This window comes from Onychomys torridus, chromosome 1, assembly GCF_903995425.1.
Source record: "Onychomys torridus chromosome 1, mOncTor1.1, whole genome shotgun sequence".
NCBI lineage: Eukaryota > Metazoa > Chordata > Mammalia > Rodentia > Cricetidae > Onychomys > Onychomys torridus.
In genome coordinates, this window is record NC_050443.1 from 3,918,654 (window position 1) to 3,935,986 (window position 17,333).

Here is a 17,333-nt window from a genome sequence, read left to right on the forward strand (position 1 = left end):
TGATATTTATACCCACAGGAACATTTGCTTAGGGAAAATTAAAGAACATTTATCTGGAAGTGTGAGAAGCCACCTTTCAATGCACAATCCTCTCCCTATCCAACGTGGCGTCATTTCAGATAAATACATGGGAAACAGAGACACAAAATATAGGAGAACATATATTTATTTTTCAGGGACCTTGAATTTGTGCAGGATAAGCACAAATCTCTGTTTTCAACTTTAAATTTACATCTGTCCATTGACAACAATATGCCAAGACATAAGGTTATTAGCTTTGTTTACATGAGATGATATTTGTATAAACTCTTTACATGAGTGGATATGTTTGCACAGTACCACTGGTAAAGTAAAGAATATCAAGTACATGGATGCATTGAGGAACATAGGATCCACCAATACATCAAGACTAACACGTTGACTATGTAAGATAAGTGTAAAGTTACATCATAACTGGCTCTTCCTTCCTTCCTTCCTTCCTTCCTTCCTTCCTTCCTTCCTTCCTTCCTTCCTGCCTGCCTTTCTTACTTCTTTTCTTTCTTTCTTTCTTTCTTTCTTTCTTTCTTTCTTCCACTTTCTTTATGGTTGGAGGTTGTTAGTGAGTTACAAGACTGGGGCTCTGTATCAGAGGTTGCCCAGTATCTCACTCCATAGTTCTGGGATATACAATTAATTTACATTGCAATTCTCCTGGATGAACTTCCAAAGTACTGGGAAGCCTGTAGTGAGTCACAGTGCTCCTATGGTAAAGATGGATTTCTCAAACCATTATTTACTATAGAGTGTTTATGGCTGTTGGTAAAGATGTTTTCTGTGTTTGGTCTTTTGAATGTGGTTTTCAGCAGTTGAAGAGTACAGAACAAGGATCCTTAGGATCTCTAAAGATCAACAGGAATGGAGAAATAGTGGGGAAGCCTGCAGTCAAAGCTTCACCTACATGCCTCAACAAGAGACCCCAGTCTGTTAGAACAGTGTGGAAGATGATACAAATAAAATTTAGGAGGTACAGGGCAACAAATGTGATCACCACCATCAGGACAGTTTGGGCTGCTCTGGTCTCAGCATGGACTCTATGGTTCTGATTGGGATTGATGATATGCTGTGTTCGCTGGTGATGTCTATAGAGGAGAATCACCATGGAGACACTGGTCCAGGCCATGATGCTGATGAATGTGGCATCATGGGCAAAATGCAAGAAGACGATGCCTACACTGAAACCAGATGTGGAACAGAGAAACTTATTGTTATTGTTAGTGTCATTGCCTGTGCTCTGTGGACCACTGACTTTCATTGGAATGTAGACATTATTTAAGACACTGAACAACCAACAACTGTAACAAGAATAACTCAGGACATCAGGGGTTCTTCCTCGGAGCATCAGCCTACCCCAGTGACCAGGAACAAGAGTGACAAACTGATGGATGCTCAGGGCACTGGTGGAGCACATGTTTGTGCTTCGAGCCACCAGGCGAATGAAGAACACAATTTTGCATTTCAGGTTAGTCGCAGGTTTCCTTGGACCAAAAACCATCATGTTCGTTGGAAATGCAGTGACAAGGAGAAGGAAGGCATTGGTCACAGCCAAGTTGGTGACAATAACCTGTGTGGGCCTCAGTCGAGAGCCCCTGAAGATGGGAGAGAAATTGTATAAAAACAGAAGAATGTTGGCCACGGTCCCAAGCACAACAAGTAAAAGCAGGAACATCTGGAGAGCCAATTCCTCAGTGGTTTTTAGAGCTTTACTCTGAGATGTCATGGAGAGGACTTCTGTGCAGACTGGTGTGATAACCAGTAGGAACTCTGTTCTCTTCAAGACACTTCTAAATTGTCTGAGCATAATGAATAATTTGAGTCTTTATGTCTTCTATGAAGGCAGGCACTACTGTATCACAGTACAGGAGCTTGTCCTGGAGAACACTGCATAGACAACACAGACTATTATTTTGGACTTCATGTACTTTCCCTCACCTCATGTTGGAAGTGTATTCATGATACAGCTGTATCTTTATTGGTCAATGTGACACCAATGATAATACAGTATGGTATATGAATATATGAACAATGAACATAGGAACACAGTTTTGCATCCTTTTAATGCAGCAACTTCCCTCTTAATACAATGATATCTTCATCCCAAAGAAATGTCTCATTCACAGCTTAGCACTTATCTGAAAATGACATTGAATGTGACATCTATGTATAGGGTGGCTGATTTTTAGCTGATGGATGGAGACTGACTATTCCTCTGAAAAACAATGTATGAAGTAAGTTGCAGACTAAACAACAGCTTTCAAAGACATGAGTTTCAATAACATGAGTTTTAAAAGAATCAGTCTATTCAAATGGTTTAATTGTGATAGTGTATCAACATATTTTGAATGTGACTAAGGGAACCTGGTGTTGACTCACCAGCATCTCCAGCATCTCCAGCTTCTGATTCTTCATAACAATAGTTAAGATTCAGAATTTTTAATAAATGAAATTCTTTGTTCACTGGGGACCAAATGTGTTAAGAATTACAAATTGGAGGTTGGAGAGATGGATCTCCAACACAAAAGACTCGTGTTCATACCCAGTACCCATATAGTCGTTCATATCCATCTGAAACATCAGTTCCCCAAGTTGAATGCCCTCTTATGGCTTTTATGGCTCAGCACAAATGTGGTGTCAGACATATAGGCAGTTAAAACACTATATACATAAAGTAAAATTCCAATATCTAAAAAAAGGACAAGAATACAAATTTATAATTTATAAAATCATGTAGGTAAAGTTAGTAGCAAAAAAAGAACCAATCAGCTTTTCAGAAAATTTTATACAGATCATTAATGTGATAGAATAGAAAATACTTCAAAAAAGTAGCTAGTTATTTTTTATCACAAATATGAACCTCAATTTACATGTATATATCCATATATACAGAAGCAGCCTTAAAAGTTCTCTCACAGAACTCCTTCAGCAGATAACCACCTTTAGTGAAAAGACTGGATACAAGATAAACTCAAAATAATCATAAGCCCTCCTATATAAAAAATGATAAACATGCTAAGAAAGAAATTAAGGAAACAACTCCCTTCAAAATAGCCACAAATAATAAAATAAGTTGGTATAACTCTAACCAATCAAGTGAAAGACCTATATGACAAGAACTTCAAGGGTTTTTTTTGAAGAAAGAAATTGGAGAAAATATCAGAACATAGAAAGATCTCACATGCTCATGCACTAGTAGGATTGACATTGTTAAAAGCCCATCCTACCAAAAGCTATCTACAGAGTCAATGGAATATCCATCAAAATTACTACAGAAGTCCTCACAGACCTCCAATGAACAATACTCAACTACATATGGAAAATTAGGAAATGTAGAACAATAGTGGACATAAAAGAACTTCGTGAGGTATCATCATGCCTGATTTCAAGCTGTACTAAAAGATTATAGTAATAAAAAACCACATGATACTGACATAAAAACAGAAAGTTCAATCAATAAAATCAAAAACTCATATGTAAATCCATGCACCTCTGGACACCTGATGTTGACAAAGAAACCAAAATTACACAATGGAATAAAGAAAGCATCTTCAACAAATGGTGCTCATCTAAAGGGATGTAGGTATGTAGATGACTGCAAATAGATCCATATCAATCTCCCTACACAAAAATCAAGTTCAAGTAAATCAAAGATCAGTTTTTTTTTTAATTTAAGAAAAATTTTTTATTCATTTTACAAACAAACCACAGATCCCCCTCTTTTCTCACCTCCTGTTTCCTCCAGGGATACCACCTCAACACACCCCCTTCCACTCCTCCAAAAGCCTGGTACATTCATTTGAGGCAGGACCAAGGCACTCCTCCACTGCATCAAGGCTGATCAAGGCATCCCAGCATAGGTAATGGTCTCCAGAAAGCTAGATAATGCACCAGGAATAGTGGATCAAAGATCTTAACATAAATCAAATTACACTAAACCTGACAGAAAAGAAAGAATGGAATAGCCTTAAATGAATTGGCACAGGAGATCACTTCCTGAATATAACACCAATAATGCAGACAACAAGATCTACAATTAATAAATGGAACCTCATGAAACTGAAAAGCTTCTGTAGGGCAAACGACACTGTCAATAGAACAAAACAGCAGCCAACAGAATGGAAAAAAGATCTTGACAAACCCCACATCTGACTGGACTGATTTCCAAATTATAAAGAATTCCACTTACACTATATATGGAAAAATCCCCAGGGACCAAAGCATTTCATTTATTTATAATTTCCTGAATCTTAACTATTTTCATGAGGAAGCAGAAGCTGGAGATGCTGGCGATACTGGTGAGTCAACCCCAGCTTCCCTTAGCCAAACTCAAAATATGTTGATGCACAATCACAGTTAAACCATTTGCACACACAGATTCTTTGGAAACTCATATCCTTGAAATTCATGTCTTTGCAAGCTCTTGTTTAGTCTGCAACTCACTTCATACACTGTTTTCTAGAGGAACAGTCAGTCTCCATCCATCAGCTAAAATTCAGCCACCCTATACATAGATGTCACATTCAATGTCATTTCAGATAAGTGCTAAGCTGTGAATCAGATATTTCCTTGGGATGAAGAAATCATTGACATCATTAGGTAAAAGAAGAGACCAAAAGCAACTCTCCAAACCATTGATGTTGACTTCAGAAGAGTTGCAGTAGGAAAAAGAGAATGTTAAGCAGACCTCTACACTTACAAGAATCCCACCTGTCCAGTACAGCAATTTTAGAGATGCTCACAGGCATGAAAAACAGCTCCTAAGTCTTTACTGTAGAAACACAGCTCTGACTTCTTCTCTATTTGAAGATCTTCTCTTCCCTGAGACAGTTCTGAGGAAATGCTTACCTCTCCAATAACTCAGTGGAGCATTGTGCAGATGACTGAATGAACACAGATCACCAGTGCTCATAAAAGGACTAGACTACACTAACGGCCCTCAGAGAGTGCATTACTTTGTCATCTGTGATGTCTGTGACAGTATGTGCATGGAGACTTTGTGATACTCCAATGACAGAAAAATAACACTTGTCATCAGGGGAAATCACAATTATTATCTTCTGCTTATTAATGATAATGTTTATGACTTTTTGGGTGCTAAGGAATAGTTGTCAGAGTTAGAAAAAGTTTTCCATGTTTCCTTTGGGAGCATCTAAGTTTTCAATTTGTGTTGTCATCAGACGTGGAAAGCTGCACTCCAGTGTAGATCAAGGGGTTTGTTGAATGTATTTACAAGGGGGTTCATTGTACAGTACTGTTTCACACTTGCAAACTGATGCTTGCATGAAGTCCTTCAGAAAGAACATCAACATGTCATCAGGAGTCTGGTATTTTCCCTTCTGTGGCCCAACAAGTGTTGCAAAAGAGTCATGAACTTGAGGTAAGCCAAAACATAATTGAGTCACACAGTGGCTCATAGCCCTGTGGTGGGGAGTAGGGCTTGATTAAATACTAGAGAATAAAATCCATTATGTCAATCATGCTTAGAGCAGATAAAGAAAGAAGGATAATTCAGAGCAGAATGGCTGTGCTCTGTAAGAGTCTATGCTAGGGTGTGGGAATATGGGAAAGAAAAGTAAAATATTTCATCAGAGTGAAATTCTTTCCAAACTTCTTTTTCAGCATGGCTTAAGGTCAGCCCATCTTTCTGGAGATGTTCCTTCCCTTTGGGTGCATAATAACTTGGACAGCTTATTGGTCTATATAACATGACTGTTTAGTCTCCAATACAGGGCCACAGGCTTTATTGTCTTAGATAGAAGTAGGTTTCCAGGAAATCTGGGAAAAAAAGGCCAGATATAAAATAATAGGAATAGTCGAAGGGGAAAAGACACAGGTCAAAGACACAGAAAATATTTTCAATAGAATCATAGAAGAAAATGTCCCAAAACTAAAGAAGGACATGCATATAAAGGTACAGGGAGCATACAGAACACATCAAATGGACTAGACCAAACAAGGAAGTCCCCTTGATACATGATCATCAAAACACTAAATGTTCAGAACAATGAAAAGATGCTAACAACTGCAAGGTAAAATATCAAGTTGGGGATGGAGTTTAAAAAACACTGAGTAATATATAAAGGCAGACCTATCAGAATTACCCCTTTCTTCTCAGTGGAGACTCTAAAGCTAGAAGTACCTGGACAGATATGCTAAGATAATTGTGAATTTATGTGATGACTGTCTTTCTTTCTTTGTTTATTTTTTTCTGTCCTCAGTTTTTCCTGTGTTGTTCCCCTTGGTGTAGGTAGAGATGCGAGACTGTATGCATGCCATTATCACCAGAATTTTAGGTCATCTCTTTATTGGCACCACAGTATAAAAAGGAAATTGGGATTTATACCTGGGGTTCTTAATTTCATTAATAAAAGCCTTTAAGAAGTGATTATATGGGAGCTGAAAGATTATTTTATTAGTATTCAAAGTTAAAACAGACCAGAATAGGCAATCTATAAATCTCAGCAGTTTCTCAAAGGAGGGGAATCCAAAAGAGCCATGACCTTGAATTGAGCCAGCATGGAAATGTTCACACTGAGGCAGATAGACCCATGTTGGGGTTTGGGGCTTTAGTGATAGGCTAAGGAATGCCAAGCATTGGGATAAACATGCTTAGGAAAGAGATCATGGAAAGAATAATTCAGAGCACCATGGTGTGCTCAGCAAGAGCATTGCTAGAAGGGGGAGAATCTGGGAAGGGAAGTAAAGTATTTCAGCACAGGGATAATTTCTCTGATCCTCTCTTTAGCATGGCTTAAGGTGAGCCACCTTCCTAGGGTTGGTCCTTCCTCCTTGGGGCACAGTCTCCTGACAGTTTTTCAACCCATGTGACCTGAATGTTGACTCTCCAGTCAGGCCAGACATTCCACTGTCTTGGATAGAATGAGTTTTCCTTTAATTAACTTCTATGTCACTCTAATATTTTCCCCCTGAAGAAGTAAACATGAAGTCATTTGTAAACAGATCCACGTCATAAATCCCAACCATTTTTGGCATCTATGACATCTGGAGGGGAGAATGTTTCCTGGTGTCGCAAAGATATTCCTGGCTTCTAGCCAAGATATGAAGTGCTGATTTTTCTCTAGTGTCTTTTTACTGAAAATGGCATAACCAATATGTGCCACTTACATCCTCATCTTTTCCCTCTGGAGAGCATATTTCATGTTTCTACGATGGTGTATAAGCCAAAGTAGATATGTCATTGGGGGCAGAGTGCATCTGTCTTCTTAAAGCTGAAGGAGAACATTTGGTAAGAGAGGTGGGTAACCCCTCCAGATGTTGAATAAATTGCAGAAGGACATCAGTAGTTGAAATTTTACCACAGGTGTTGGGAGGAAGGACATCCTTGACTGGAGATGAAAAGAGATGTGAGGTGAGGTAAAGTTAGGACCTTGACACATCCTAGGCAAAGAGGGAGGAGATGTAAATATGAATCTGGTGATGGGATCACTAGAGCATCCATCAATTCAGCTCTTAAATAGTTTTTTTTTGACCCCTAAAGCTGAGACTATTTAATTGATAGGTGCTATGAATTCTCATCATCTGAGAATTCCCCAATTTCCTTGTGATTCAAGAAAATTCATTTTATGTACATTTTGGTTTGAATGACAATGTCTGCCATAGGCTCATCCACTTGAAAACTTGGTCCATAGTTGGTGGAATTGTGAGGGAATATAAAGGAGGTCCTCACATGTTGGTGGAGCTGTGTCATTTGAGGTAGGGTTGTGGTTGTAAAAACTTCTGCCATTCCAAGTGTAAATCACTTTGACATTTTGGTGTGGATCAAGATGTGAGTTCTCAGCTGCTCCTTTACTCTGCCATCCCACACACTAATCCTCTAAGACTGTGAGCCGAATTAACTCTTTCTTTATCAATAGCATTGGTCATGGCATATCACAACAGTAGAAAAATAATGAAAATGATATAGAAATGACTTTGTAGCTTGGAGAGGAAGTAGAACCATATAACACTTTAGATTTGGGTTTGGAAGATGGTTTTCTTCATTTTGCACTTGCTGTTACTAAGACCACACAAACGGAATGTATGGCATATTGAGAATTCTATGAATGTATCATATCATTCTTAAATATACTTTCAGGTTTTGCATAGTAGATTCATTTTTGAGAGCCTCACTGAATAGTCCTGGCTGTCCTGGAATTCACAATATCAACCCAGCTGGATTCTCCCTCACATAGAAGGCCTGGCTCTGCCTTCTGCATGCTGTGATTAAATGCCTTTGCCGCTGCACCCGTTGCACCATAGTTATTTTAACTACAATGTCAGTCTTGGTCATATCACAGTAATTAGCTAATAAGCTCCCCATTAATTCAAACTAAAATTATTAAAAAGGATAAAGTCTAACAAAAATACAATGAGGAAAAAGACAGACTAAGTAGAAAAGACAAATAAGTCAAATAGAAAATGAGGACTACAGTTTTTATTTTCATGCTGAAAACTAAAATTGCTCATGAAAAGTCAAATAAATGAAACTTCTGTACCTTTATTAATATTCATTCCTTCATTAGAAATTTCTTTAGTCAAAGTCCAAGTTTTTTAGATCCTTGTGGGAAAACACATAGTTCCATTTTCTTGGTTAATTGATGATGTGGGAGGGCCCAGTTGAGTGTGTGGTACCAGCCCTTGCATCAAGTGTGCTATAAGAAATAAGGATGCACAGTTGATGGAGAGAAGGTCAGAGAGATCCACTTGCCTCTGCTACTTGAGTACTGGAACTGATTTAGGTTGAGACCACCACATCCAGCCCACTACATGTAGTTTTCAGTTCAGTAGGAACCAATGAAATAAAGGGTTTTATGAGATAAAAGAAAAGCAAGCATCAATATGTTGTAGTCAAACTCTAAAGACTTCTAAGAAGAAGCAATCCTAATTTTTGATGTTGAATCCAGAAGTCTTGGTCAAGTGCAGAGGGATGAATGAATTCTATATTTAAAAAAAAAAAAGTGCACAGTGACAAGAATTCGACCTTCCCAGCCACAGCAAGATGGAGAGTCTCCTGGGGAGGGGTCAAGGCTTTCCCCTGAACTCAGTCACTGCAGAAACACAGCTCTGAACCCCCTGTCAAAGAAGACCCCTGTGTCTATACATTTTCCTGAAACAGAATTGAACAAAGTATTCACCTTTCACAGAGTATCTACAGAGCTTTGTGCGGGAACTATTCAATATAGGTGAGTCCAGGATGCCAGCATTCATAAAAGGGCAGGTGTCTTGCCCTGATATCCCTCAGAAAGATCATTACAATGTCACCTTTTAGTGGCAGCATCTGCATGGTTAGAGTCGGGATGTCTCCAAGGAGGTACAAGTTTTATTCCCATAGCAATCACCACAATCAACTTCTGGTGGTTACTCAAGAACAGCTGAGCAGAAGTTAGAAAAAGTTTGCATGTTTGATTTTTGATAATCTATCTTTAGAATTGACGTTGATATTAGTTTCAAAAATGTGTGCTTAGGGGTAGATCAAGGGATGTATTTATGCTATTACCTGTGAGGTGATGTACCATGCACAGTGTAAGTAAATTGGTTGCCACAACTCTGTGTTTGGTCCTAGACTTTGGCCCAAAACATGAGTTTCCCAAGTCTGGGTAAAGGTATCCTGACTACCTGGGGAGTCAGGCAACACCTTGAGCTGCTTAGGACAGCTCTTGACCACTGAAGCTGGAAGGAGACAGTTCAGCCCTGGAGGGCCATGTACCCAGGGCATCTCAAGCTGCTCAGAACAACAGCTCTGCCCTGAAGGTGTCCTGGACACCTGGAGCTGTTTAGTACAAGTCTCATGGCTAGAACTTCAAGGAGACAGTTCAGCCCTAGAAGGTCAAGTACCCAGGGCATCTCAAGCTGCTCAGTACAACAACTCTGCCTTGAAGGTGTCCCAGACACCTGGAGCTGTTTAGCACAGCTCTGATGGCTGGAACTGCAAAGAAGAAGCACAACCCTGGAAAGGAAAGTTTTGGCATAGCTCTGATGGCTGGAACTGCAAAGAAGAAGCACAACCCTGGAAAGGAAAATTTTCTGACTTCTCCACAAAGTCAGGCCTGAAACTGCTTCAGAAGGCAAGGGTATCCTGACTACTTGAGAAAGTCAAGGTATACCTGGTGTGATGGGGGATGGTCTCCCCGTAGGTTATAGCAATCCTGCTCCTCTCCTGAAGAGCCGCTACAGCTGAGCTTTGTGCAACACCCACTTCAGGGGGCTTCCTAGCAGAGCTCTGCTTCTCTGGCCTAAGATGTTACTTCTTTTGCTTGGCTCTGCAAAAGGGGAAAACCCTGCAGAAATGTAGCAATCTCCTCTGGTTCCTGATAAAGTGTTGTTTTTCAGCCCTCTCTTGCTCTGTCCACTGAAGGAAGTCTCAGCAAAGATCTTGTTCAGCCCCTCCTTACTCTGCTCTCTCAGCTCTCCCTTGTTTTATCCACTGAGGGATGTCTCAGCAAGGATCTTCTCTACACCAGTGAATGAAGATCTTCACACCATAAACTCTTTTGAGAAAGAAATTTATTTAAGTAAGAGGAGACCAAGAGAGTAGCTGCCTCTACCAGGGTGGAGTGGAGAGAACCGCTTTTTTCTAACTGACAAGGCAGGGTGTTTTACACAGGAAGTCTTGGTGGTGGAGTCAACCAGGGTTTGACTTGGGGCCCAGGGTTCTGGGCCATTTTTTCTTTGTCAGTATAGACCCACAGAAGCACATATTTCTGCCAGCAGATTCTCTGACTTATTTCACTTTCTGTATGTTGATCTCAGACTTGTTTTCTGAGATATCTATGTATCCTCTGACACTATAGAGGCCTAATATTTTGCCACTGTACAGAGAATCTGCTGTATAAGTAAGTAATCCTGGGTAAACTGGCAAGGATATACATTAGGCAATCATAACAAATATAGAAAACAAGGTATGGGTTGTGTCTGCAATTCTAGCATGTAAAAACACAAGGGAACGAGGAATCACTTCCTAAGGCTCGCCTTTCCTTTATAATTTCAAATTCAATTCCAGTGATACTGAACATGGCTCCTGATCCCCTTGGCCATATCTAGATTCTGGATATACCTCAGGGACTGTCAATTGACTCAGTGTGAAGTCAAAGAACCATATTATATCACTCCCCTACACAGTTCTGCTGGGACACTTGGGGACACCAGCCAGGCAGTGTGAGATCACAGATCTATGACTCTCCACTCCACAACTGGCCTCCCAGGTCTGAATAGAATCCATGGATCTCATATCCTGAGGTCAGAAGCAGTACTAAAAGTTGATTCTAGCACTGTGCAATCTGCTGAGCAACTTTTATGAGTCTGGAGCTGTGCCCTTAGCAGCAAATCAGGGGTCACTTTAGATACTACATCCAGGAATCAGTCTAAATCTGTGGAGGTTTTACAAGCAGCTGAAAATAGATCTATCACATGACCCAGGCAAATCATTCTTGGGCATAGGCCCCAAAACTCTATATCCTACTACAGAGACAATTACACCCATGCTTATCCCCACACTGTTTACAATAGCTAGGAAATGGAACCAACCTAGATGTCCAGCAACTGATCAGTGGATGATGGAAATGTGGCGCATTTACACAAAGGAACCGTAGTCACTCAAAATCACAAAATGAAACCACAAAACTTCGAGGGAAATTAAGGAAAATAGAGAATATTGTGCAAGCAAGGCTCAGGAAGATAGATGAGGCTTGCTTGCTTTCATATGCATATCTGCTGTGGATATCACTCTGTATAAATAAAGTGCTGATTGGCCAGTAGCCAGGCAGGAAGGATAGAGTAGGTGGGACAAGGAAGAGGAGAAGGCTGGAAACAGGAAGGCTGGGAGGAGACACTGCCAGCCACTGCCATGAGAAGCAACATGTAAAGACACCGGTAAGCCACAAGCCATGTGACAAAGTATAGACTAACAGAAATGGGTTAATTTAAGATAGAAGAAGTAGATAACAAGAAGCCTGCCACGGCCATACAGTTTGTAAGCAATATAAGTTTCTGTGTGTTTACTTGGTTGGGTCTGAGCAACTATGCGACTGGCGGGTAAGAGAAATTTGTCCTGACTGTGCGTCAGGCAGAAAATCTCTACCTACACATATCCTAGCTTCTAATTTTTGTGTGAGTGTATTTATGTGTGGGTGAGGATGCCGCACTGCCAGGAAACTAGAAAGGAGCCCAGCAAAGGTGGGGAAGGGGAGAGGAAAGGAAAAGGTGGGAAGGACAATGAAAGTGTGACAGACAGTGAGATAGTAACGTGCAAAGGGGGAATCACTGGGAGGGAAGTGAAGCAGGGATGAAGGGCAGGAGATGGGGAGATGATGGACGCTGGGAGGGTCAACCAGGACTGTTTGAAAATGCCATAAGGAAGCGGCTGCTTTGTACACTAGCTTCAAAAGCCAAGAGTTGAACAAACTTGTCAGAATCACTATTCATCATGCAAACACAGATTTCGGAATGAGAACCATCTAACTCCAACCAGAATGGCTCTTAGCAAAAAGAATAGAGGAGAGTACCACAGAGCAAAGGCTGCTCTTGCAGTGGACCTGGGTTTGGTTCCCAGTACCTATGTTAGGGAGCTGGACCTGCAAGAACCATCACCCTCCTCTGGCCACAGTGGGCACTACACTCACATGTACACATACAGTAGTCACTAGATCAGATGCATAGAATAAACACAGGTATATTAACAGATACACATGATGGAGAAATAGTGTTTGTAAAGCAGTATATTGTAGGAGCAGTAGACATAGAAAATTCAGTGTGAAAGAAATATGCAGAAGTGGCACAGTCTTGTGAGGCTGTTTGATATCAAGTGGATAGTGCTAGAAAATTGATAAGGGGGTTTCTGAGAGGACTCTGTGGGTTGAGGCACTTGGTACAGATCATCTGAGTTCAATCCCTGGTACCCACATAGTGGACAGAGAGAACTGACTCCTGAAAGTTGTCTTCTGACCTCCACACATGTGCCATGCTGTGTGTGCACAGACACACACCCAGAGAGAGAGAGACAGACAGACAGAGACAGAGACAGAGACAGAGAGCAAATATAATGTAATAAGAAAAGCTTAAACATTTTTAATAAAGATTTTTTATTGTTTTTATTTCATATGTATTTACACACAGTGTCCTGAGAGGCCAGAAGAGGGATTAAATGCCCTGGCACTGGAGTTAGAGGTGATTGTGAGTCCTTATGAGGGTACTGAGAAACAAACCCAGGTATTTTGCAAGACCTACAAGTGCTCTTAACCACTGAGCCATCTCTCCAGCCCAAAAGACAGTTTAGAGAGAGGGAGGCTGGGCAATATATACACTGATGTAACTGGTACTGGTAAGTCAATCAATGAGACCAAATCAGCTCATCATACCACAGAGGTTCAAAATCTAATTATGAGTAACCATATTAATTTGTGGAAGAAAACAGAGATTAATTAAATTTCAGAGTAGGAAAGATCATCATAAATCATAAGAATAATAAAATAAATCACATTAAGTTTTAAAAACAATTCTAAACTCTAGATACTATAAGCAATACATAGAAAAACCCAATTCTTGGAAATATTTAGGTAGCCACATATTAGGCAAATAATTTGTATGTATATGTACAGAACTCATATACAGTCAAGTTCATAAATGTTTGTATATATCTATAAATTATATATAATTACTGTACATGTTATAAACTTCATTTAAGTAAACTCAATTTAAATATACCTAAATTTATTTTGTCTTTTACTGAATCAAATATTATGTATGTTTATTCATATATATGCTTTATATATATATATATATACTTTATATATTTATGGTTTTGTTTTATATATATTATATAAATACTTTATATATTTTGTTATATATATTTATATTTATTATATACTGATGTACAGTCAAGTTCAATCTTCATATTGAGGAGAAAGAAACACACGCTAACTCCCCCATTATTATAACCACCGTCATACTTCCCATTTCTTTCATCTTCCTCATCATCTTCTCCATCTCCATCCTCACCATCAGCACCATCAAATTTATTAAAATATCCATTTCCTACAGGAGGAAGTTCAGCTATTGCATGTAGCTACAGAGATCACCTCGAGTTAGGACCCAAGAAGTGAACCACCCTTCAGCTCTTTAGAATCCCCCAGCACCCATCAGACACTTTAATTCATTACTAACTATTATTATTTATTCATCTATTACTGTGTGGGTATGTGCTTATGCCATGTCACATATGTGGAGGTCAGAGGACAGCTTGGGACTTGGTTCTCTCTGTCCTCCTTTATGACAGCTCTGGGGATCCAACTCAACCTGTGAGTTTTGCACAGTGGATGCTCAACCTACTGAAATGCCTCCCCAGACCTTAAGATATGAATGAAAGAAAGAAAAGAAAGAAGGGATGGGGAAGGGTTAAATAGGAGGGGAAATTGTCATCAGAATATATTGTATGAGAACAGAGTCTATTTCAATAAAAGAAAACAAATGAAAAATTATTCTTTATTTTTAATGTATGAACGTTTGCTTGAACAGGTTTATGTGCACCACACACATGCCTGGTACCATGAGTGGTCATAAGAAGACACTGAATCCCCTGGAACCTGAACCACAGATGTCTGTGAGCCACATGTAGGTACTGTGAACTGATCCAAGATCTTTTGTAAGAGTAATAAGCACTCTTAACTGCTCAGTAGTCATCTCTCCAAGGCTGGTATTAATAACAACTGGGTATTATTTAGACAGAGCTGGCAAATAAAGCCCATAGAGCCCAATCCATTTAAATACATATGGATTGGACAAATACTTTGTTCTTTTAAGGCAGTACTTGTAAAACTTACCAAGGAAAGACCAATACTTGGAGAGAATCCCATTTTAATTCAACGTATTGAACTTTCTTTGGCCTTACGAAGATAAGATCCCAGATGGCATATTGACATCTCACCTTTCACTTCCATTCAAACTCTACTCAGACCTTCATAACTTGGTCAGTCTTGCACACTTTCTTCCTGATGCTGGGAAATCATTCCGCCTTATAAACCTTTGTATACTTCTTTTTTAAAGGTATTTTTATTCTCACACTACTTCAACACTATCTTTTCCTATGTCCTGTTTCCTTTTTTCCCTTTTATCATGTGATAAAACAGAGCAAAATAATGATTTAAGTTAAAAAGAAAGTTGGCTCCAAACTTCATATGTAACATCATAGCAATAAATTAATATGCTCTGTATACATATTGTTCAATTATAAATCATTGTTATTCCCCTGAAAATGCCACATACAACAGATAATGCAACAATATTTTCTGCATTGTACAGTCCAGAAAATGTTCTCATATACTTGTGGTCTCCATTGAGAATAAATAGCAGATGAATCAAAGCAAAATGTCAACCAACTGAAGTTGACAACATCCAAAAGATAAAGCCTGATAAAATGTCATCTTGAGGCAATGGCTGAGGAGTTTAAGACAGATGTTCCCCTCAATCCTGCTGGTGGATGAGAAGCCCATAACTGTTTCTATTGTTGACATCATTATATCTAGCGAGAGACTATAGCCCCTCTCCTTGAAACAATGTCCTCCTCAGTTGCAATGAAGTGCACCATGCCTCTCCCCTTGGCCTGTTTTGCTGTTCACATTGGTGCTGTCACAGAATCAGTGCCCATCCTGACTCAGGGAAGAGATGTTAGAGAACTGTTGAAACCAAATATTTGTGCCTCAACTTAGGAGACCCAACCCCATCTCATGAGTCTGCTTCTCTGTGAGCTCACAAAGCACCTGGCTGTGCACACACAAAAGTCTTTAGATCCTCTGTAAAGTGGAAGGCTGCAAATGATGACTAGTTCTTGATGACTAGTGATTATAGAATGAACCAGAGGTGTTTTTTGCATATGTGTATTCTGGATAGAAGATTCCCATTTTTGTTAAAGACAGGCTGGACCCTATGCACTGAGAATCTCCTAATTTCCTTATGCTTTATCAAAAGTAAGTTTACAAACACACACAGGTGTGTGTGCGCACCGGCATGTGTGTGTGTGTGTGTGTGTGTGTGTGTGTGTGTGAGAGAGAGAGAGAGAGAGAGAGAGAGAGAGAGAGAGAGAGAGAAATGGGGGAATGTCTTTCTGTATGCTGTGAATGTGTTAGTCTGATTGGTGATAAATAAAATGCTTGTTGGCCAGTAGCCAGACAGGAAGTATTAGAGAGATAATCAGAGGAGAATTCTGGAATAGCAAGGCTGACTCAGGAGATGCCAGGACACCTTCCAGGGAGCAGCATGTAAGGGTACACAGGTAAAGCCAAGGAACATGTGTCAACATATAGATTAACAGAAATGGGATGAGTTTGAACGTAGGAGCTAGTCAGTGGTGGGCCTGAGCTAATGGTCATGCTGTTTTAATTAATAATAAGCCCCAGTGTGTTTATTTGATTCTGAACATCTGTGAGATTGCAGGACAGCAGGAAGCCATGTGGGGCCAGAAAAACTTAGGCTACACACACACACACACACACACACACACACACACACACACACACCCATATGTAATCACTATGTGACCAACAGATGAGCCAATACCATACAGTGTATATTATGTACAGATTTGGACTTTGGTATGGAGGTGTATGGACTGCAGTATGGATTGCAGGTGACCTATACAATACACCAACAGGAACACATTGATCTTCTAAAGCAATTGTGAATATTTATGTGATGACTGGCATTCTTTTTCTTTCTTTTTCTCTCATTTATTTATTTATTTATTTTTCTCTTGAAATTTTTTTTCCCTTTTTTATTATATTTGTGTTTTAATTTTACACATCAGCCATGGGTTCCCCTGTCCTCCCACCTCCCGCTCCCACCCCCACCTTTTCCCCATCCCCTCTCCTCCATTCCAACACACAATTCTTCATGGATCTGGAAAGAATAATACTCAACTTCATATGGAAAATAAAAGTTTCTTTTTGTCTCGTTTATTTATTATCTTCTTTTTTTCAGGTGCACATAAGGAGTTGTGAGACTGGGTCTCCTCATTACATGTTGTACTGGATCTCCACTCTAGCGCCTGACATGCCATTGCTTATATTGCAGTCCTCCTGGTCAGTCTCTCCAGTGCTGGGACAAGTTCAGTGAGTCAACATGTCTGTTTATGAAGAACGATTTTCTAACAACTTTTACTTAACAGAGAGTGTATGGCTGCTAGAGAAGCTGTCTTCTGTGTTTGTCACGTTGACTGTGGTTTTCAGCAGTTGAAGAGCACAGAACCGGGATCCTTAGGATCCCTAAAGATCAACAGGAAGGGAAAAACAGTGGGGAAGTTTGCTGCCAAAGCT

The 17,333-nt window shown here is 39.8% G+C and overlaps 1 protein-coding gene across 1 annotated transcript; it reads right to left on the reverse strand.

The window, feature by feature from the left end:
* Positions 1-838: 838 nt before the first annotated feature.
* Positions 839-1,786, reverse strand: LOC118590948 (vomeronasal type-1 receptor 4-like). The gene has a single exon (XM_036198811.1). It carries the CDS (start codon positions 1,754-1,756, stop codon positions 839-841), a length of 918 nt encoding a protein of 305 aa, XP_036054704.1. The 5' UTR covers positions 1,757-1,786.
* Positions 1,787-17,333: the final 15,547 nt, after the last annotated feature.